Source organism: Triturus cristatus, chromosome 3_1, assembly GCF_964204655.1.
Source record: "Triturus cristatus chromosome 3_1, aTriCri1.1, whole genome shotgun sequence".
Lineage (NCBI taxonomy): Eukaryota > Metazoa > Chordata > Amphibia > Caudata > Salamandridae > Triturus > Triturus cristatus.
In genome coordinates this window covers 1,058,694,219-1,058,711,997 of record NC_140583.1, presented here as the reverse complement: position 1 = coordinate 1,058,711,997, position 17,779 = coordinate 1,058,694,219, and the positions used below count along the sequence as shown (strand labels likewise).

The 17,779-nt window shown below is 48.6% G+C and overlaps 1 protein-coding gene across 1 annotated transcript in view; it reads right to left on the bottom strand.

Annotated features, from left to right (window-relative positions):
- The window catches only part of KMT2A (lysine methyltransferase 2A), a 1,466,550-nt gene that overhangs the window by 945,543 nt on the left and 503,228 nt on the right, over positions 1–17,779 (bottom strand). The window contains exon 9 of the mRNA XM_085645838.1: positions 17,344–17,472. Coding sequence (XP_085501964.1) covers positions 17,344–17,472 — 129 coding nt within the window. The remainder of the gene's footprint in view (positions 1–17,343; positions 17,473–17,779) is intronic.

Sequence of the window (17,779 nt, the reverse complement as noted above, 5' to 3'; positions counted from 1 at the left end):
ATTCCTGAAGGGGACGAATTTGAAGTTTTGCATAGGGAAACATTATGATTCAAGATGCCATCATTCCCAGTAGCTGCATGAATACCCGAGGTGGTAATGAGTGGTTGGGCTAAAACTTGGAAATTAGAGCCTGAATATTGTGGATTCTGGCTGGATTGGGACATGCAAGAGCTTTTTGTGGAGCCACTCCTATGTACGTTTACATATTGGAGGATTGGAGACGGGACTTTGACAGATTTACTATGAATCCGAGGACGCACAGCAATCGGAGTGTGCTGTAAACACTTTGTGAAAGAACTGGCTTTGATGAGCCAGTAGTCTAAATATAGGAAGATGTGAATATGTTGTCTTCGCAGATATGCGGCGACTACTGCCAGGCATTTGGTGAATACTCTGGGAGCAGTGGTGACTCCGAACGGGAGCACTTTGAACTGGTAATGCTGTCCCGCTACCACAAACCTGAGGAATTTGCAGTGAGCAGGATGTGTTAGAATATGGAAGTATGCGTCCTTCAAGTCTAGAGTAGACAAAGTCGACTTGCTGAAGGAGTGGGAGCAGCTGTTGGAGTGTTACCATGTGAAAGTGGTCTGACTGAATATAGAGATGTAGGTCTCTGAGATCTAATATATGCCTCAGAGAGCTGTCCTTTTTGGGTATGAGAAAGTATAGGGAATATACCTGACCCCTTGATATTGTAATGGGACAGGGTCTATAGGTCCTTTTTGCAGTAGAGACTGAACCTCATGTTTGAAAAGCTCCATATGCTGTGGTGACATTTTGTGTGTTCGCCGAAGAACGTTTGGAGGATTGTCGGTAAGCTTCAGCCAATAACTAGATTGGATAATTTTCAAGACCATCTTTCTGAAGTTATAGTGTTCCAGACGGGAAGAAATTGAGAAAGATACCCCCCAACGGGTGTGGAATGATCGGGGAAAGAGGAGGCTACTCACAGTTTGTTCGCTGCAGGGGAAGTCCGGGGTGTGTTACCTTTGCCCCTTCCCTTGCCATTATTGCCTCGAAAACCTCCTCTAAAGTAACTTCTGGAAGAGGGTGGCTGATTGTTGCCTTTATAGGAAGAGAAGGTGTCTGTGGATATTTTTTTTGAGCCCCGCCTGTAAAAGGAGTGGCGAAAGGAACCCCGACGGGATGGAGACTGCAAAGCCCCCATGGACTTTGCTACCACCGTGTAATTTTTCATTTTTTCCAAAGAAGTATCCACCACAGGACCAGAGAGGTTTTGTTGATCAAAGGGAAGGTTTAAAATGGAAGCCTGGACTTCGGGTTTAATTCTGGAATTCTTAGCCAGGCGTGTTGTCTTAAAAGAACACTGGTGTTGCCAGCGCGAGCTGCCGTGTCGTCTGCGTTTAAAGCACATCTAAATGAAGTGTTGAAAGGAATATGCTACTTACCAGTATGCATCTGTTCTTGGCATGTAGAGCTGCAGAGTTGTACACTTAGCATAGATCGCCATCTGGTGTTGGGCCCGGATGTTTGCAGTTTGTTTTTGTTCTTTGGACAGTCTTTGGAAGTCACGAGTTCGGTGACTCCTCCTTCGGTCCGTACTGCGCATGGGCTTCGGCTCCATCCTCAGATTGTTTTTCGCCAACAGGGAAATGATGGAGCGTAGTAATAACAGTGAGAAACCCATGTGTGTTGTATCTAAATAAGATGTACTGGAACGGATACAGGTAGCCGGGGAGGCGGGTGGGCGTGTACAACTCTGCAGCTCTACATGCCAAGAACAGATGCATACTGGTAAGTAGCATATTCCGTTCGAGGCATATGAGCTGCAGATTGTACACTTAGCATAGATTATATAGCAGTACCCAACCTTAGCGGCGACCACCGGTATCCGTTGCAGTGGTTTGAAAAAGTGTCTTTAGTACAGCCTGGCCGACCCTAGCTTGCTGCTTGGAATGCACATCTACACAGTAATGTTTTGTGAAGGTGTGCGGTGTTGACCATGTGGCTGCTTTGCAGATGTCATCTAAGGGTATGTTCCCTAGAAAAGCCATAGAAGCCCCTAACTTTCTTGTAGAGTGGGCTTTAGGCGGAACAGATAATGTTTTTTTTGCCTTTTGATAGCAAATTTGTATGCACTTTACAATCCACCTAGCTATCCCTGATTTAGAGATGGGGTTGCCTTTATGTGGTGGAGAGAAGGAAACGAACAATTGTTTAGTCTTCCTGAAGGGTTGCGTTCTTTGTATGTAGTACAGCAAAGCCCTTTTAACATCGAGTGTGTGTAAGGCCCTCTCTGCAACAGATTGAGGTTGCGAGAAGAAGACCGGTAATTCCACCGATTGATTGAGATGGAAGGGGGAAATGACCTTGGGCAGAAACTTCAGATTTGTGCGAAGTATGACCTTGCTGTGATGTATTTGTAGGAAGGGTTCCTGTATAGTGAACGCTTGTATTTCACCAACCCTTCTAAGGGAAGTGATAGCTACGAGAAAAGCTGTTTTCCAGGTGAGAAACTGTAGCTCACATTTATGCATTGGTTCGAAAGGCGGACCCATTAGCCGTGTAAGAACTAAATTTAGATTCCATACAGGGGAAGGTGGTGCCCTGGGAGGAATTACTCGTTTAAGGCCTTCCATAAAGGCTTTAATAGCGGGCACTCTGAACAGTGATAAATGCTGTCTGTTTTGTAGATAAGCAGCGATCGCTGGATGGATATGCCAGGTTACACCTGTGAAGATGGAGCAGATAGCATATGATGTGCTGTATGGATGCATCTAAAGGGTTGATTGTATTGTTACAGCAGTAAATTACAAATCTTTTCCACTTTGCGGCATAGCATGCTCTAGTGGTAGGACGTCTGGCTTCCATGATGATGTTCATGCAATCAGGGGGAAGGTTAAGGTATCCAAATTCTAAGATTTCAGGAGCCAGATCGCAAGGTTGAGCTGAGCTGGGTCCGGGTGCCTGATTTCTCCATGGTTCTGGGTTAGGAGGCATGGGGATAGGTGCAGTTTTTGATGTGGTACCACTGATAGTTGTAGTAGTGTGGTGTACCACGGCTGCCTGGCCCACGTCGGAGCTACTAGAATGAGTGTGAGGGAGTGTTATTGTAGCTTCCGTACCACTAATGGAATTAGTGGGAGAGGTTGAAAGGCGTATGCAAATCTGCCTGACCAGTTCATCCATATCGCATTGCCTTTGGACAATGGGTGTGGGTATCTGGCGGCGAAGCTTGGGCATTTTTTGTTTTCGTGGGTGGCGAAGAGGTCTATCTGAGGATGCCCCCACTGTTGGAAGAATGGGTGAAGAACTTGTGGATGCAGTTCCCATTCGTGTAGTTGTTGCGTTTGTCTGCTGAGCAGATCTGCCATGGTGTTTTGTACGCCTGGAACGTGTTGTGCCTGGAGAAAGATGTTTTGGGGAATTGCCCATCTCCATATGCTCTGGGCTAAGCGGGAGAGCTGGGGAGAGTGTGTCCCCCCCTGTTTTTGGATATAATACATTGTAGTCATGTTGTCTGTGCCAATGAGGACTGCTTTGCCCGAAATCTGTTTTTGGAAGGATTTTAGGGCTAAAAAGATCGCCAAGAGCTCCAGATGGTTGATGTGGAGCGATTTTTGCTGTGGCGTCCATAGACCTTGCATTGTGAGGTGTAGGAGGTGCGCTCCCCAGCCGGAGAGCGATGCGTCCGCTGTTAGAATCACCTGAGGAACCGGGTCCAGGAACGGCCGCCCTTTGGAAAGGTTCGTGGTGTTCCACCACTGCAGAGAGTGATGTGTGCGGCCGTCCACCAACACCAGATCCGTCAGCTGACCCTGGGCCTGGTTCCACTGTTGTGCTAGGCACTCTTGAAGTGGACGCATGTGGAGTCTTGCATGGGGCACTATGAAAATGCAAGACGCCATCATTCCTATGAGCTTCATAAACACTCTTGCTGGAAGAGAGTGTTGAGGAAGGAATGTTTTGCGTAAGGCTTGAATGCTTGTGATTCTGGCTGAGTTTGGATAGGCAATACCCTTGGAGGTGTCTATAGTGGCCCCGAGATATTGCTTTGTGTGAGATGGTATGAGGTGGGACTTTTGGTAGTTCACCGTGAAGCCTAGCTGGTGGAGCAGTTGGATGGTGCTGTTTGTATGTTGCACACATTGGTGGTAGGACGCGGCTTTTATCAGCCAGTCGTCTAAGTAAGGGAAGACGTGAATATGTTGACGTCTGAGGTGTGCTGCCACTACCGCTAGGCATTTGGTAAACACCTGTGGTGCGGTGGTAACCCCGAAGGGGAGAACCGTGAATTGGTAATGCTGCCCGTCCACCACGAACCTGAGGTACTTCCTGTGAGAGGGGTGTATTGGAATGTGAAAGTATGCGTCTTTCAGATCCAAGGTAGTGAGAAAGTCTCCCTGACAGAGGAGCGGGAGGACTTGTTGTAGGGTGACCATGTGGAAATGGTCTGAATGTATGTAGGCATTTAGAGGCCGGAGGTCCAGAATGGGCCTGAGGGTCCCGTCTTTCTTTGGTATTAAGAAATATAGGGAGTAGACCCCTAGATTTTGCTGATTGACGGGAACCTGCTCTATAGCGTGTTTTTGAAGGAGGGAGAGTACCTCCTGTTTGAGCAGTGTGGAATGTTCTTGAGACATTGGACGGTGCCTTGGTGGGATATTGGGTGGGGTGGATGTTAGCTCGAGACAGTACCCTGACCGAATGATTTGGGTCACCCATTTGTCCGATGTTATGGACTCCCATGCGTGGATAAAGTTTTGTAGCCTGCCCCCGACCGGAGTGGGATGGTCTGGGGGGAGCGGAGGGAAGTCATTGTGCGGGTGGGGTAGCAGAACGGGTGGTGTTAGTTTTGCCCCTGCCCTTATTGTTGTTGCCTCTGTAACCACCCCTTTGGTTGCCCTTTGAAAAGGTATTTTGAGGAGGGGATTTGTAGGAGGTAGAGGCGCTATCGGTGGAGAAGCCTCTGCCTGTGCCACGAAAGGATGAGCGTCGAAAGGAGCGTTTAGAGGCTTGTGTTTGGAGTACCCCCATAGACTTTGCTGTGTCTGTGTCCTTTTTCATCTTTTCCAACGCTTCGTCTACCTTTGGCCCAAAGAGAGTTTGTTGGTCAAAAGGGTGATTGAGTATGGACGCCTGGACTTCAGGCTTGAACCCTGAGATCCTGAGCCAGGCATGGCGACGAAGCAGGACACTGGTATTTATGGCTCTAGAAGCAGTGTCGGCTGCATCGAGGGCACACTTAATGGAGGTGTTTGTAATTAGTTTACCCTCCTGTATCAGTTCATGAGCCCTGCGCTTGTGTTTTTCGGGAAGGTGTTGCATAAGAGCCTCAAGTTCGTCGTAGTGTGCTCTGTCATAGCGCGCAAGTAGCGCTTGTGTTTTTGCAATGCGCCACATGTTTGCAGCTTGGGAGGCGGTGCGTTTGCCAGACGCGTCTAGAAGTTTCGATTCCTTGTCTGGCGGTGGGGCTTCTCCTGAGGACTGGGAGTTAGCCCGCTTTCTAGCTGTGGAGACAACTAGGGAATCTAAGGGAGCAGGGCCCTTAATGTATGCAGGGTCTGTGGGTGCCGCCTTGTACTTTTTCTCTATTCTAGGGTTCAGTACCCTGGCCCTGACAGGGTCTTTGAACACCTCTGCAGCATGCTTGGTGACACCCTTAAGCATGGGCAAAATAGACGTGGATTTGTCCTGAATGTCAAATGTGTCCAGTAGGAAGTCGTCTTCCACTGGTTCGCTGTGCATGTCCACCCCATGGTAGTGTGCTGCTCTCTGCACTAAATGATGAAACCCTAAGGAGTCCTCTGGAGGAGACGGCCTGGATGGGTATAGGTCGTCCTGAGGCATATCAGGTATGTCAGGGTTGTGGTAGTCTTCCCATGGGTCTGGGGTCCCCGGTGGAGTGGGGTCCATTGGGGCGTCCGCCGGGTCATAATCCGGGTCCCTGTCGTCCGGATCTGGGGACGGGGTCGGGGAGTAATGAGGTAAAGGTGGCGGAGACCTGGGAGGGGGAGGGGGTGGAGGAGGTGGAGGAGGCAGAGGAGGAGGTAGTGGGGAGGGCACTCTGAGGGGAGAAGTAGCAGAGTCCTTCCGTTTGGGTGGTGGAGGAGGAGCCGGAGTGTCAAGGCGTCTTTTCTTGATAATTAAAGTCAATAGCCCAGTCTTTGGATCTTTAGATAGAGTCTTTTGCAAAGGGTCTGGTGTAAACAGAGCCAGTGGCGCCGAATCGTCCGCTGGCGCCGATGATTTCGGAACCGAGGGCTTCGATGGTTTCTGTGCGCCATGCTTTTTTGGGGCCTCCGGTTTTTTCGGCGTCGAAGGAGTTTTCGGCGCCGACGGATTTGTGTTTGTGTTTGGTCGGCACCGAGAGTCCAGGCTTCGGCACCGGTGGCTTCGGGGTCGAGCTGGGTATTACTTTCTTCGGTGCCGGATGCTGTTTTTCGGCACCAGGCGTCGGCTGGCTCGAGCCCGAGCCCGAGCTGCCGTGAGACTTTTGAGGCTTCGACACCGGGCCCGAAGGTGGGGTGATAGAAACTTTGTGCTTGGTTTTACCCAGGCCTGCAGGCGAGGGTGTAACCTGAGTCTCTTTGGTTTTGGGCTCGGGGGTGGGAGGGGGTACAGTACTCACAACCCGCTGCGCCGGTGTAATGTCCTCCACGTCGGAGTCGTCGGCCTCGGAAGCGCTGACGACGTCGTCCTCCTGCTCGGTGTGTAGTTGCCCCGAAGCTTCGGCGCCGTCTCCGAAGATATCCGGTGGAGCTGCGGACGATGAGTGCGCCATGGTGCGTCGAGCTCTTCGATCCCGGATGGTCTTCTTTGATCGAAAAGACTTACAGGCGGGGCAGTCTCTGGCCTCGTGTTCTGGAGAGAGGCAAAGGTTACACACCTGATGGAGGTCGGTGTGGGGAAATTTAGACCCACATTTTGGGCACTTTTTGAACGGAGTCCTTTCCATCGGCCGGGACCGGAGTCGAGGAGGGCCCGAAGGCCGGTGCCGATGTACGGGATGGAGAAAAGTGCCGCTTCGAGAGATGAAGATGATGATGAAGAAACTCGAAGAAAACGAGGATTTTCCGTCGAGGCTGGAACCGTAGAAGTTCGAAGCCGGAGCACGAAGTATCACATCCGAGCCCGATGGCGGAAAAAAACAATCTGAGGATGGAGCCGAAGCTCATGCGCAGTACGGACCGAAGGAGGAGTCACCGAACTCGTGACTTCCAAAGACTGTCCAAAGAACAAAAAAAAACTGCAAACATCCGGGCCCAACACCAGATGGCGATCTATGCTAAGTGTACAATCTGCAGCTCATATGCCTCGAACATTAGTTTCCCTTCCCGAATTAAATCATGTGCCTTTGATTTATGTTCGTCTGGCAAGAATTGGAGCAATTGTTCCAATTCGTCGTAGTGAGCCCTGTCGTATCTTGCTAAGAGAGCATGGGTGTTGGCACTACGCTAGTGAATGGCTGCCTGCGCAGCCACTCTTTTGCAAGAGGCATCAATAAGTTTGGACTCTCTCAGGAGGAGGGGTATATCTCCTGTTTGAGAGTTCGCTCTTTTACAAGCATTAGAAACCACTAGGGAGTCTAAGGGAACTTGGCCTTTAATGAAGACAGGGTCTGTAGGAGCAGGTTTGCATTTTGTATCTACCCGTAGTGTGAGTATTTGTGCATGCACCGGGTCATTGAAAATATCGTCTGCATGCTTAAGCCTGCCCTTAAGCATGGCTAGTGTACGAGTTGCTCTTTGAGAGGAACTAAAGGTGTCAAAAAAAACATCCTCAAGAGTTTGCTTGTGAAGCTGAACCCCATGATATTGAGCAGCCCTGTTAATTCTATGTACCCTACATTGTCGGCAGGTGGCGAGGGTTTTGTGGGGTATAGATCTGGGTCATTGTCAGTGTCTGTATTGTAATCATCCCATGTATCGGGCTCATTATCATCAGTTGCATTGTCATCCCCATCCCGGTCATCCTGGTGGTCAGGTGACTGTGGTTGTGGTGAATTTGTCGGAGTAATGATTAAATTAGGGTCAGGTAGGGAAGAGGGAGTAAGAGGAGGAGGAAAAGGAGAAGGATTAGTAGCCACATTTTTCTTCTTAAGCGGAATGTGGTAATCTTCATCCAACTCTGGCTTCCATTTAGCTGGCAATTTTACACGGATATGAGCAGTCTTAGGGTTTATGACCAGTTCTTTCAGTTTCGAGTCCGTGTTGGAAGGCGGAAGGTTGAAATGAGGCTCCTTGGATGGGGGAGGAGCTATTTTGTCTTTCAGCGCCAATATTTTCAGAGAGGAGGGACCGGAGCCTTTTTCTTGAGCATAGTTTTTGGCAGGGGAGTATTAGTACTCACCGTCCGCTGACCCTGCGGAACATCTTCTTCCATGTCAGAATTGGCTTCGGACAGGGAAATATGTTCCTCCTCATCTTCGGCTCCTTGCGCGTTGAAGACTTCCCGGTCGGAATCTTCTCAAAAGAGATCTGGACCAGAGCTGCTTCGTTGGCACATTTCGTGACGTCGAGCCAGACGATCACAGAGCGTTTTCTTTGATCGAAAACATCGGCACGTGTTGCAGTCCTGTTCATTGTGTTCGAGGACAAACACAGGATGCACACTTCGTGCAAGTCGGTGCGCAGATATTTAGCGCAACACCCGGGATCGAATTTAAATGGAGTCCATTCCATCGACTGCGAGCTGGCCCGACGCGGGTATGCCTAACGGCCATCCATGTAATTTCCGTTCGAAGATTGCTAAACGATAAAATACGTGAGACTGGGAAACGCGATCGAGAAACAATTCCGCCGAGGGTAGTGGATTGCGCACCGAGGGGAACCCGAGAAACGGTGTTGAACCGGAGCGCAGCAATTCACGTTTAAACCCGATGACGGAAAAAACAATCTAACAATGGAGTCGATGCCCTTGCGCACTATCACTGAAAGGAAGAATCACTTACCTCATGACTGAAAAAGACTCCTTCGAAGAAAAACAAAGTGCAAACATCCGGACCCAACACTAGATGCAGACTTATGCAAAGCATGTGATCTACAGATCCCATGCCACGAACACTAGATTTAGGGGCATTACAGGTAAGTAAAAGGCTGGGACCAATGGGTACCTTCCTTGGGGTGGGTACACCCCATATTATGCCACATTCCAGTGGGATGGGGGCATATGCCTCACTCTGGTTGGCTGGGTCCCCCTGAGGGGTGGGATTGGCAAAGGTGGGCGCACCTCCCTTCGTCACTTAGTTTTCCCGACGGTTCTCCTGCCCAAAGTGGGGGTCAGAACCGGTGGGGACCAATTGCTGGAAGCAGCAAAAGGCCTGGGGAAGCTCACAAAGGTGGCAAGTCTTAGAGGCTTCCCCTTTGTGGACCCTGCACATCCTGGGGGAGGAGGCTTGGCACCTCGTCCCAGGATGTGCATTGTTTAAGGCCCCCGAGAGCAGCTGGTTCTTGCCCCAGGGGTCCAGAAACATGTCTGGTGGTGGCAGCTGGAGAGGAGCCACTCAGCCTGGACCCTAGTGTTGGGTCATTTTTTAGGGGGCATCTCTAAGATGCCCTCTGTGTGCATTTTTCATTAAATCCCAGACAGGCGTCAGTGTGGGTTTAATGTGCTGAGAAGTTTGATACATCAGTTAAGCCATTATGGTACTGTGGAGTTTGTAATGACAAACTCCCAGCACCATATACTTTTAATGGCATTACTGCACTTACAATGTCAAAGAATTGGCTTAGACACTGTAGGGGTACAGGGATGATGCACCTGTACCCTCACCACTAGCATAGTGCAACCAGTTAGAGGGGTGGCTGATCTATGCCAGGGCAGTGGGTTGTAGGCATGGCACACAGGATGTCGACTCTTCACTTTGTTCTGCACCAAAACATGCAGTCTGCAAAGGCAGTGTGTGAGTGTAATGGTACAGGGCCTCTAAGGGAGGCACAATAAGTGCTGCAGCCCTTAAAGGCCGTCAAAGTACATCAGCAGTTCAGCTAAAAAAAGTGGGGGCAACCATGAAGAAAGAGGGCACTTTCTTACAATTGCTGTCGTGTTGTCTGTCCGGACTAGAACAGCTTTGCCTACTAGGTGAGTCTGAAAAGCTTTGAGCGCTAGAAAGACTGCTAGAAGCTCTAGATAGTTTATGTGGAGACTTCTGTGCTTGTTGCTCACAATCTGTGGAATAGGGTCGATGAAAGGCAGTCCTTTTGATAACTTTTGTGGGTCCCACCACTGCAGAGAGCGATGGGTGCGGCCATCTACCAATACTAGATCTGTTAATTGACCCTGAAACTGATTCCACTGACATGCTAAGCATTCTTGTAGGGGACGCATGTGGAGTCTTGCATGGGGTACAATTGCGATGCAAGACACCATAATTCCCAGCAGGTGCATGAAAACTCTGAGTGGTTGGATTGAAATTGTAGTATCATAGACAATGTTTTGAATTCTGGCTACATTGGGAGAGACTAGAGCTTTGATAGTGTCTAGACTGGCCCCTAGGTAAGATTGCATCTGTGCAGGTGACATTTCTGTGCATAGACCGTAAGGCCCAGTTGATTAAGAAGGCGTTTTGAGGTCTGAGTGTGTCGTAGACAGTTTTGGTTAGAGCTGGCTTTGACGAGCCAGTTGTCTAGGTAGGTGAAGACGTGAATATGTTGTCTTCCGAGATGAGTTGCGACTAAAACCAGGCATTTGGTAAATACTCAGAGCAGTAGTCACTCAAAAGGGGAGTACTTTGAATTGGTAATGTTTGCCTGCTATCACAAATCTGAGGTATTTGCGATGAGCTGGATTAATTGGAACATGAAAATATGCATCTCAAGTCTTGAGTAGAGATAAAAGCTCCCTTCTGTAAAAGTGGAAGTATCTGTTGAAGTGTTACCATGTGAAAGTGCTCTGACAGTATATATTTGTTTAACTCGCTGAGATCCAGAATGGGAGGACTCGTCTTTTTTGGGGATCAGAAAATAGAGAGAGTAAACCCCTGAACCTTGGTACTGTACTGGAACTGATTTTATGGCTCCTTGTAATAGGAGAGATTGTGTAAGAAAGTGCCTTCTTTCTTGCATGGTATGCCCCCACTTTTTGCTGAATTGCTGAATGTACTTTGACTGAGTGTGCCCTGGACTCCTGCCAATCAGGTGCCCAGGGCCTATGTTCCTTCCCTAAACAAAAAAACCTCAAAACCAAATTGGCAAACCCTGGCCACATGTCAGCCCCTGGTAAGTGGTACCCTAGGTACCCAGGGCCTTGAGACCAGGGAAGGCCTCTAAGGGCTGCAGCACTCATTGTGCCTCCCTTAGAGGCCTGTACCCTAACACACACACACACTGCCCAGGCAAGCTGAGTGCCTGGGTACAAGACAAAACAGAGACGACATTGCACACATCCCTGTGTGCCATGCCCACAACCTACACTGCTCTGGCATACATCAGCCACCCCTCTAGCTGGGTGCCCTATGCCAGTGGTGTGGGCACAGAGGCAGGAGCTCTGTGCCCCTACATTACCCAGGTCCATTCCTGGGCCCTGTAAGTGCCGTGCTGCCATTTAAGAGTACATGGTGCTGGGAGCTTGTCAAACACGAACTCCACGGCACCATAATGGCAACACTGACTGAAGACTGAGAAGTTTGGTATCAAACTGCTCAGCACATTAAATCCACACTGATGCCAGTGTGGGATTTAATGTACCAGGCACCCCAGAGGCCATCTTAGAGAGGCCCCCTGAAACCTAACCTACAATCCACGTCTGTTCTGAGGCTGCCTAGGCTGCCACACAGCAGACATGTTGCTGGACCCCTGGGTAGGAGAGCCCCTGCTCTCCTGGGTCTGCAACAATGCACATCCTGGGCGAGGTGCTAAATCTCCTCCCCCAGTATGGGCAGGGGGAAGCTTCAAAGGCATGCCACCTCTGTGAGCTTCCCCAGGCCACTGCAACCCCCCACTCTGTCGGGAAGCTTGGCCGGAAACCCCAAATAAGGAGAGAGGATTTGCCAGCCTGCCAACCCCACCCGTCAGGTGGGGGAGGCGAGGTGAAGCACATCCCGGGCTCTCGCCATCTTGAAGATGGGGAGCCCTGCCCAATCAGGATTAGGCTACTGCCCCGCTCCCACAGGAGAGAGGCAGGATAGGGGGTGTACTTCACCTCCCTGTAATGCCCCTAAATCTAGTATTTAGGGGCACCCTGAACCTTCCTTCCCCTGATTCCAGATTCCGTAAAAGAGCTAGAAGAAAGAAGACCTGCCCTGCAGCTGCTAAGAAGAGGAAGACATCAACTGCTTTGGCTCCAGCCCTACCGGCCTGTCGACCCTCGAACCTGCTCCTGCTCCAACCCGACATCTCTTGTGGCCAGCAACCTCACAAAACCCGGAGGACCTGGCTACCTTTTGACTCTAAGCCCCCTGGGACTCCCATGAATAGAGGCTCTACTCAAAATCTACTTCTAATCCCTGGCAGCAGCCCGGAACCGCAAACCCAGCACACTCTGCACCAGCCAAGCCTGGCCTGTGCCGGAGTGAACAAAGACCACGAGGATGACCCCACGGCGACTGTGACCCCAAGTCCGGCACCCAAGGACCTTCCTCGACACTCCTGAAGAAGCCTGCAGCCTCAGAACCAGGTGCCCTCCCAACCGCGATCAACAGGGTAAGATTTCCAGACACCAAAAGGCACCCCTGCATCCGGTGCCACGCGGCCCCCAGTGCCCAATCACGGGGTACCTACCTATCCTCCAACTACCCAACTTACCTCTCGAAGTGGTGGTGGCACCTGAAGAATCTTCGTCCCTGAGCTTGCCGTCTTTTTCTAAACCGGAGATTTCCCATTGAAATCAATTGAGCGCCCGAAGGCTCAAAAGCACCCTGCACCCAGCCGCCCGAGTGGCCCTGGCAGTGCTATCTCTACACCTACCTCCTTCCCCACTTTCCCTGAGTAAGTGACCAGGAGCCCAGCTCCCACAGCCGCGTGGCCTGCTAGTCAGCAGCCACCAACCAAGGACCCCCTACCTCTCATAGGATAACATTGGGCCTAACTCTCTCTGCACCCGGCCGACCTTGAGCCGCTGAGGGTGAACTAACTGTACCTAACTGACCCTGGGAGACCCCTGAGTCTATGCCCAGAACCTTAACTCTGCCAGTCGAGTACTTACCTTTAAACCGATAACTCAATTTTCTTCATAGGGTAACATTGACTTGCTCTTTCCTGAAATTTCTTCTAAGTGTGGACTTTTCAAATCTTAAAATATTCACCAAAAATCAGCCGAGTAATGAAAACGAAAATACTCACCTGCTATTAGGTAAGCTCCCAGTGCTGGATCTTGGTGCCCAGCGCCGACTCTGGAAAATACTTACAACTGTACTTACCAGTAACCCAATTTTCTCCCATAGGAAACCATTGACTGTTTCTGTGAAATTTCTTCGAAGTGTCAATTTCTGCAATCTTTAAATATTCTTTAAAAACCGTATAACTTCTGAAAACGTAATTGCTTACCTGTTTTGGATAAAGGCCCCAGTACTGAGTCTAGGTACCCAGTACTGCATTACAAAAGTAACGAGAACATACTATACCTGCAACTTGAATTTTCTTCCATAGGGAATCATTGACTGTTTTCTATGAAATATTTTCGAAGTGTCAACTTTTAAAATAGCAAAATATTGTCTAAAAATCATCACAGTAATTAAGTCGACTTTTATCACTTGATTCTAAGTACCGACCCAGGACTGAATCTAGGATCCAGTCCTGGAATTCCAAAAGTAATCTGTTGCAAATAACTTGAAACTTCCATTGAACTCAATGCATTATTGTGTTTAAAATTGTGTTGCCTATTGCAACCACTTGTAACGTTCTACAAAAGTCAATTGCATATTGCAAACATATTTATATAAAGCATCTCATTCTGAGAAAGTACATTTTAATACCTATTGTTGGTTCTAAAACAAAACAAGCATATATTTTTATATATAAACCATTGGCATAGAGTTCAGTTATTGAGTGTGTGAGACCATTTGCTGGCTGAGTGTGTACAACAAATGCTTTACACTGTCCTCTGATACTGCCTTACTGCTCGACCAAGCTACCACATTAGAGAGTAAGGTTATATCTAACTTTAACCTCTGCCAAACCTCTGGGGACTGTGGAGTCTGTACACCCTGTACCTATTTGGGAACAGTATATACAGAGCCACTTTCTCACAGATTGCACTTCCTCTTCAAGCGGCAAGTGGTCTGGAGACAATTTGTGTGAGCCAGGCAAAATGTTTGGCGGAATGGAGGTACGCTCCAGGCAATAACCATATTGGATAATTCTGATCACCCATGTGTCTGTTGTTATAGATTGCCACATGGAGAGAAACTGTTGAAGTCTTCCCCCGACAGGTGTGGTAAGGTCGGAGGGAAGCGCTGGAAAGTCACTGCTTATTAGGGGAAAGGGAGTTACGCGGTGTGGTGCCTCTACCCCTGCCTTTAGAGTTGTTTCCTCTATATCCTCCTCTAAAAAATCCTATTGATGAGGAGGACTGGTTATTACCTTTATAAGAGGAGGTATTCTGGTCTGAGGGTGTGGTTTTGGACTCTGCTCAGTAAAAGGAGCGACGAAAGGAGGTTCATGAGCAGATATGCCCCAACAATATTTAGGTCTATTCTTATTATTGTAAGTGCCAGGGAAGCCATAGAGAGTACATGGGCTGGAAACTCGACAACTCAAGTTACCCAGCATCATGATGGCTGCACTGAACCCAGGAGTGTTTGGTACCAAACAACTCTTCTTAATAAACCCACACTGATGCCAGGGTTGGATTTATTAAAACATGTACTCAGATGACACCTAAGAGGTGCCCTCTGAAAACCTACCAACCTTGGTGTGGTCTCCGACTGGCTTTAGGCAGCCTGCCACCACCAGACATATTTCTGGACCCCTGGGTCGAGAGCCTCCGCTCTCCGAGACCAGAAACAAAGCACATACTGGGCGGAGGTCCTCCTTCCCCAGAATGGGCACAGTACTCGAGAGGGAAGTTTCAAAGGCCTGTCGTCTTTGTAATGTGACCCCAGCCTCTGCTGCTCGTAGCAGATAGCCGCACCCGCTTCAAACCCCCACTTTTGACAGGAGAACCGGTTGAAAACTTAGAAAGAATAGGTGAGCGCTCCTCTTCGCCAACTCCACCCCTCAGGTGCTGGGGGCGTAGTAAAGCACACTTTTCAGTGTCCACCATCTTAAAGATGGTGGGACTTATTCAATCAGGGCTAGGACTATGCCCCCTCCTACAGGAGGGGGGCATAATAGTGGGTGTAGAACCCATTGGTCCCTAACTGTTACTCCCCTGTAACACCCCTAAATCTAGTTTTTAGGTGGCTCCCCCAGATCTTGAAAGCAGATTTAGACGACCTATGAAGAAGAGCCATGCCGCACCAAAGAATGAAGACACCAACTACCTTGGTCCCAGCTCCACCGACCTGTCTGCAGCCTCAATGACCCTGCTGAAGTGCAACTTGCGCTTTAGATCAGCGACCTCCAGAACCCTGGGAGGACTGCCTGCCATCAAGAAAGACTCCTAATCGCCCGTGGACAGCGGCCGTCCAAAAGAGACCATCTGTAAAGAAAAATCTGCCCTGAGAACTGCGATCTCCCCTCCAGGTCCGCCTCTCCACCCAGTGCCCACGGACCGAGTCCAGATGGCCCACCGGTCCTGCAAAGGTTCCCCAGTGCTTCTGGGCCTGAGTCTACTATGGGCTATCCCCTGCCCCACTCCTCCTCGACGCCTGCAGCCTCTACTTGAAGAATTGCTGACCGCGACCTGCCCAGTTAAAGTTCTCAAATGCCTAAGGACACCCCTGCACCCAGAAGCCCCTGGGACTGGGGGACCTAAACCTTTAGTGTCCATATGTCCTCCAGCATCTCTACTTACCTGGGCAGCTGTGGGTTTTGTTTGTCCGGCCTCCTGGCGTGAGCCTACAGCCTTTCTTTATGATTGATCCCCACCATTGGTTAACATTGGGCGCCCACCGCTGTGTTAGCACTCTGCACATGGCTGCCCTTGGGTCGCTGAGGGTGCAAGTTTAGTGCTGCCTTGTGCCCCCCGTACTTACCTTAACCCCAGGAGATCAAGCCCTGACACCACTTTACTCACCTGGGAGGAGCGCGACTTTGAGTACCCAAGTCTTGATTGGTTAACATTGGGCGCCCAACCTCGTATTTGACCTCTGCCCTTGGCCGCACCTGTGCAGCTGGTGGTGCGCTCTTGGAATAGATTTCAACCCTGCTGAGTGTTGACCAAAGACCCCGAAGACTGAATCTGTAAGTCGAGTACTTATCTGCAAAAACTGCATCGTTTTCCTCCCGTAGGTTAACACAGCCAAGCTTAAAAATTGCACAATATCCACTTTTTAAAGTATTACGTATTTTTCCTGAAGAACGTACTTACCTTTTTGTGAACATCTTGGTCTTAAAATAAATCTTGAAAGAAGCTTATTTTTAAAAATTGGTGTGGATCTCCTTTTTGAGTTGTGTGACATTTATTAGTCACTGTGGGCATAACACATGTCTTACACTCCTCTGTGTTAGGCCTAAGGCTGCTTGCCCCCACTACAACAAATAGAGCACTTTGGGTTTATCTTGAGCCCTGTATCCTTCTGGGGCAATCTTTGATCTCTGTGCACCATATAACCACATAGTGGTATACCATATACAGAGCCAGCTTCCTACATCAGGTAAAAAAATATGGAGGATAACTAAAGATTGTCTACATTTGTTTAAATGTTATTTGAGTATATGTTTACGCTGCTATGACAACAGTGTTTGAGGGTTTGCAGAAAACAGGACTAATTCAAGCTTATGACTTTATGAAAAATTCAGAGCTGGAGAATACATTTTGTCTACAGCCGTTTAGGAAAGGTTTGCTCATCAAGCACAACACAAAGAGGTGTCTATCATGATCAGATATGATCCCTTACCCAATGCATAAGAGCACCGTCTGCAAATGCCATTTTAATATCAATTGTTTTGTTTTTACCGAGTGATGCTGGGATGGCAGTGGAGTGGCAGGGTGGTCAAAGGGAGCAAGCCAGCAATTAGAAGCAAAAAGAGTAACAATTAAAATACCAATATCGTATACCTGTGTCCTTGGTCATTTCAATCCCACTTTGTCTGTCTGATACCAGGCATGCAATGCAACAGAAGTAGCTTTTTATCTCATTTATAGGTAGCACTGGTACATAGAGCTTGAGAATTGGAGAGAGCCACGAGGTTACCTGTGTTACAAGTAAGTAGCTTTTCTTGTTAGGTGTACCATACCATAAAGCCACATCTGATTCCAAGAAATACAAAGAGTGCAATAATCAATTGAAAAAGTGTTTCAAGATTAAAAAAGGTCAGAGTGAAGTCAATCATAAGGTACCTTGAAGTCCACTCTGATTCGGTGGACTCCATCTGTCAGCGGCTTTTGTTTGGAGCTAATTCCGTTGGAAAGAGTGCTGAATAGGCCGAGCATACTGTTTTCTTGCTTGTTAGCTGGAAGTGTTTTTTCCTGAAGGATTAAAACAAAAACATGTTAATCTACAACATTAATCTGATGCGTACCTGTAGGGCGTGTAAAGTATCAAAGAAGTATAAATGTACATTCAAATATGACTAGATATATTTTAATACCTCAAAACCAACCCTCCTGCTCTTCTTGTGTGCAATGTGCAAACCACACTTTGTAAATGATATAATTTGCCCATCACACTATGAATAAGAGTTTGTAATGTAAGAAGAAACATGAATAAATGTCATAAGTTTGTATAATGTATTGATGATGAAAAATTTAAATGGGTTTATACTTTTTAGGAATG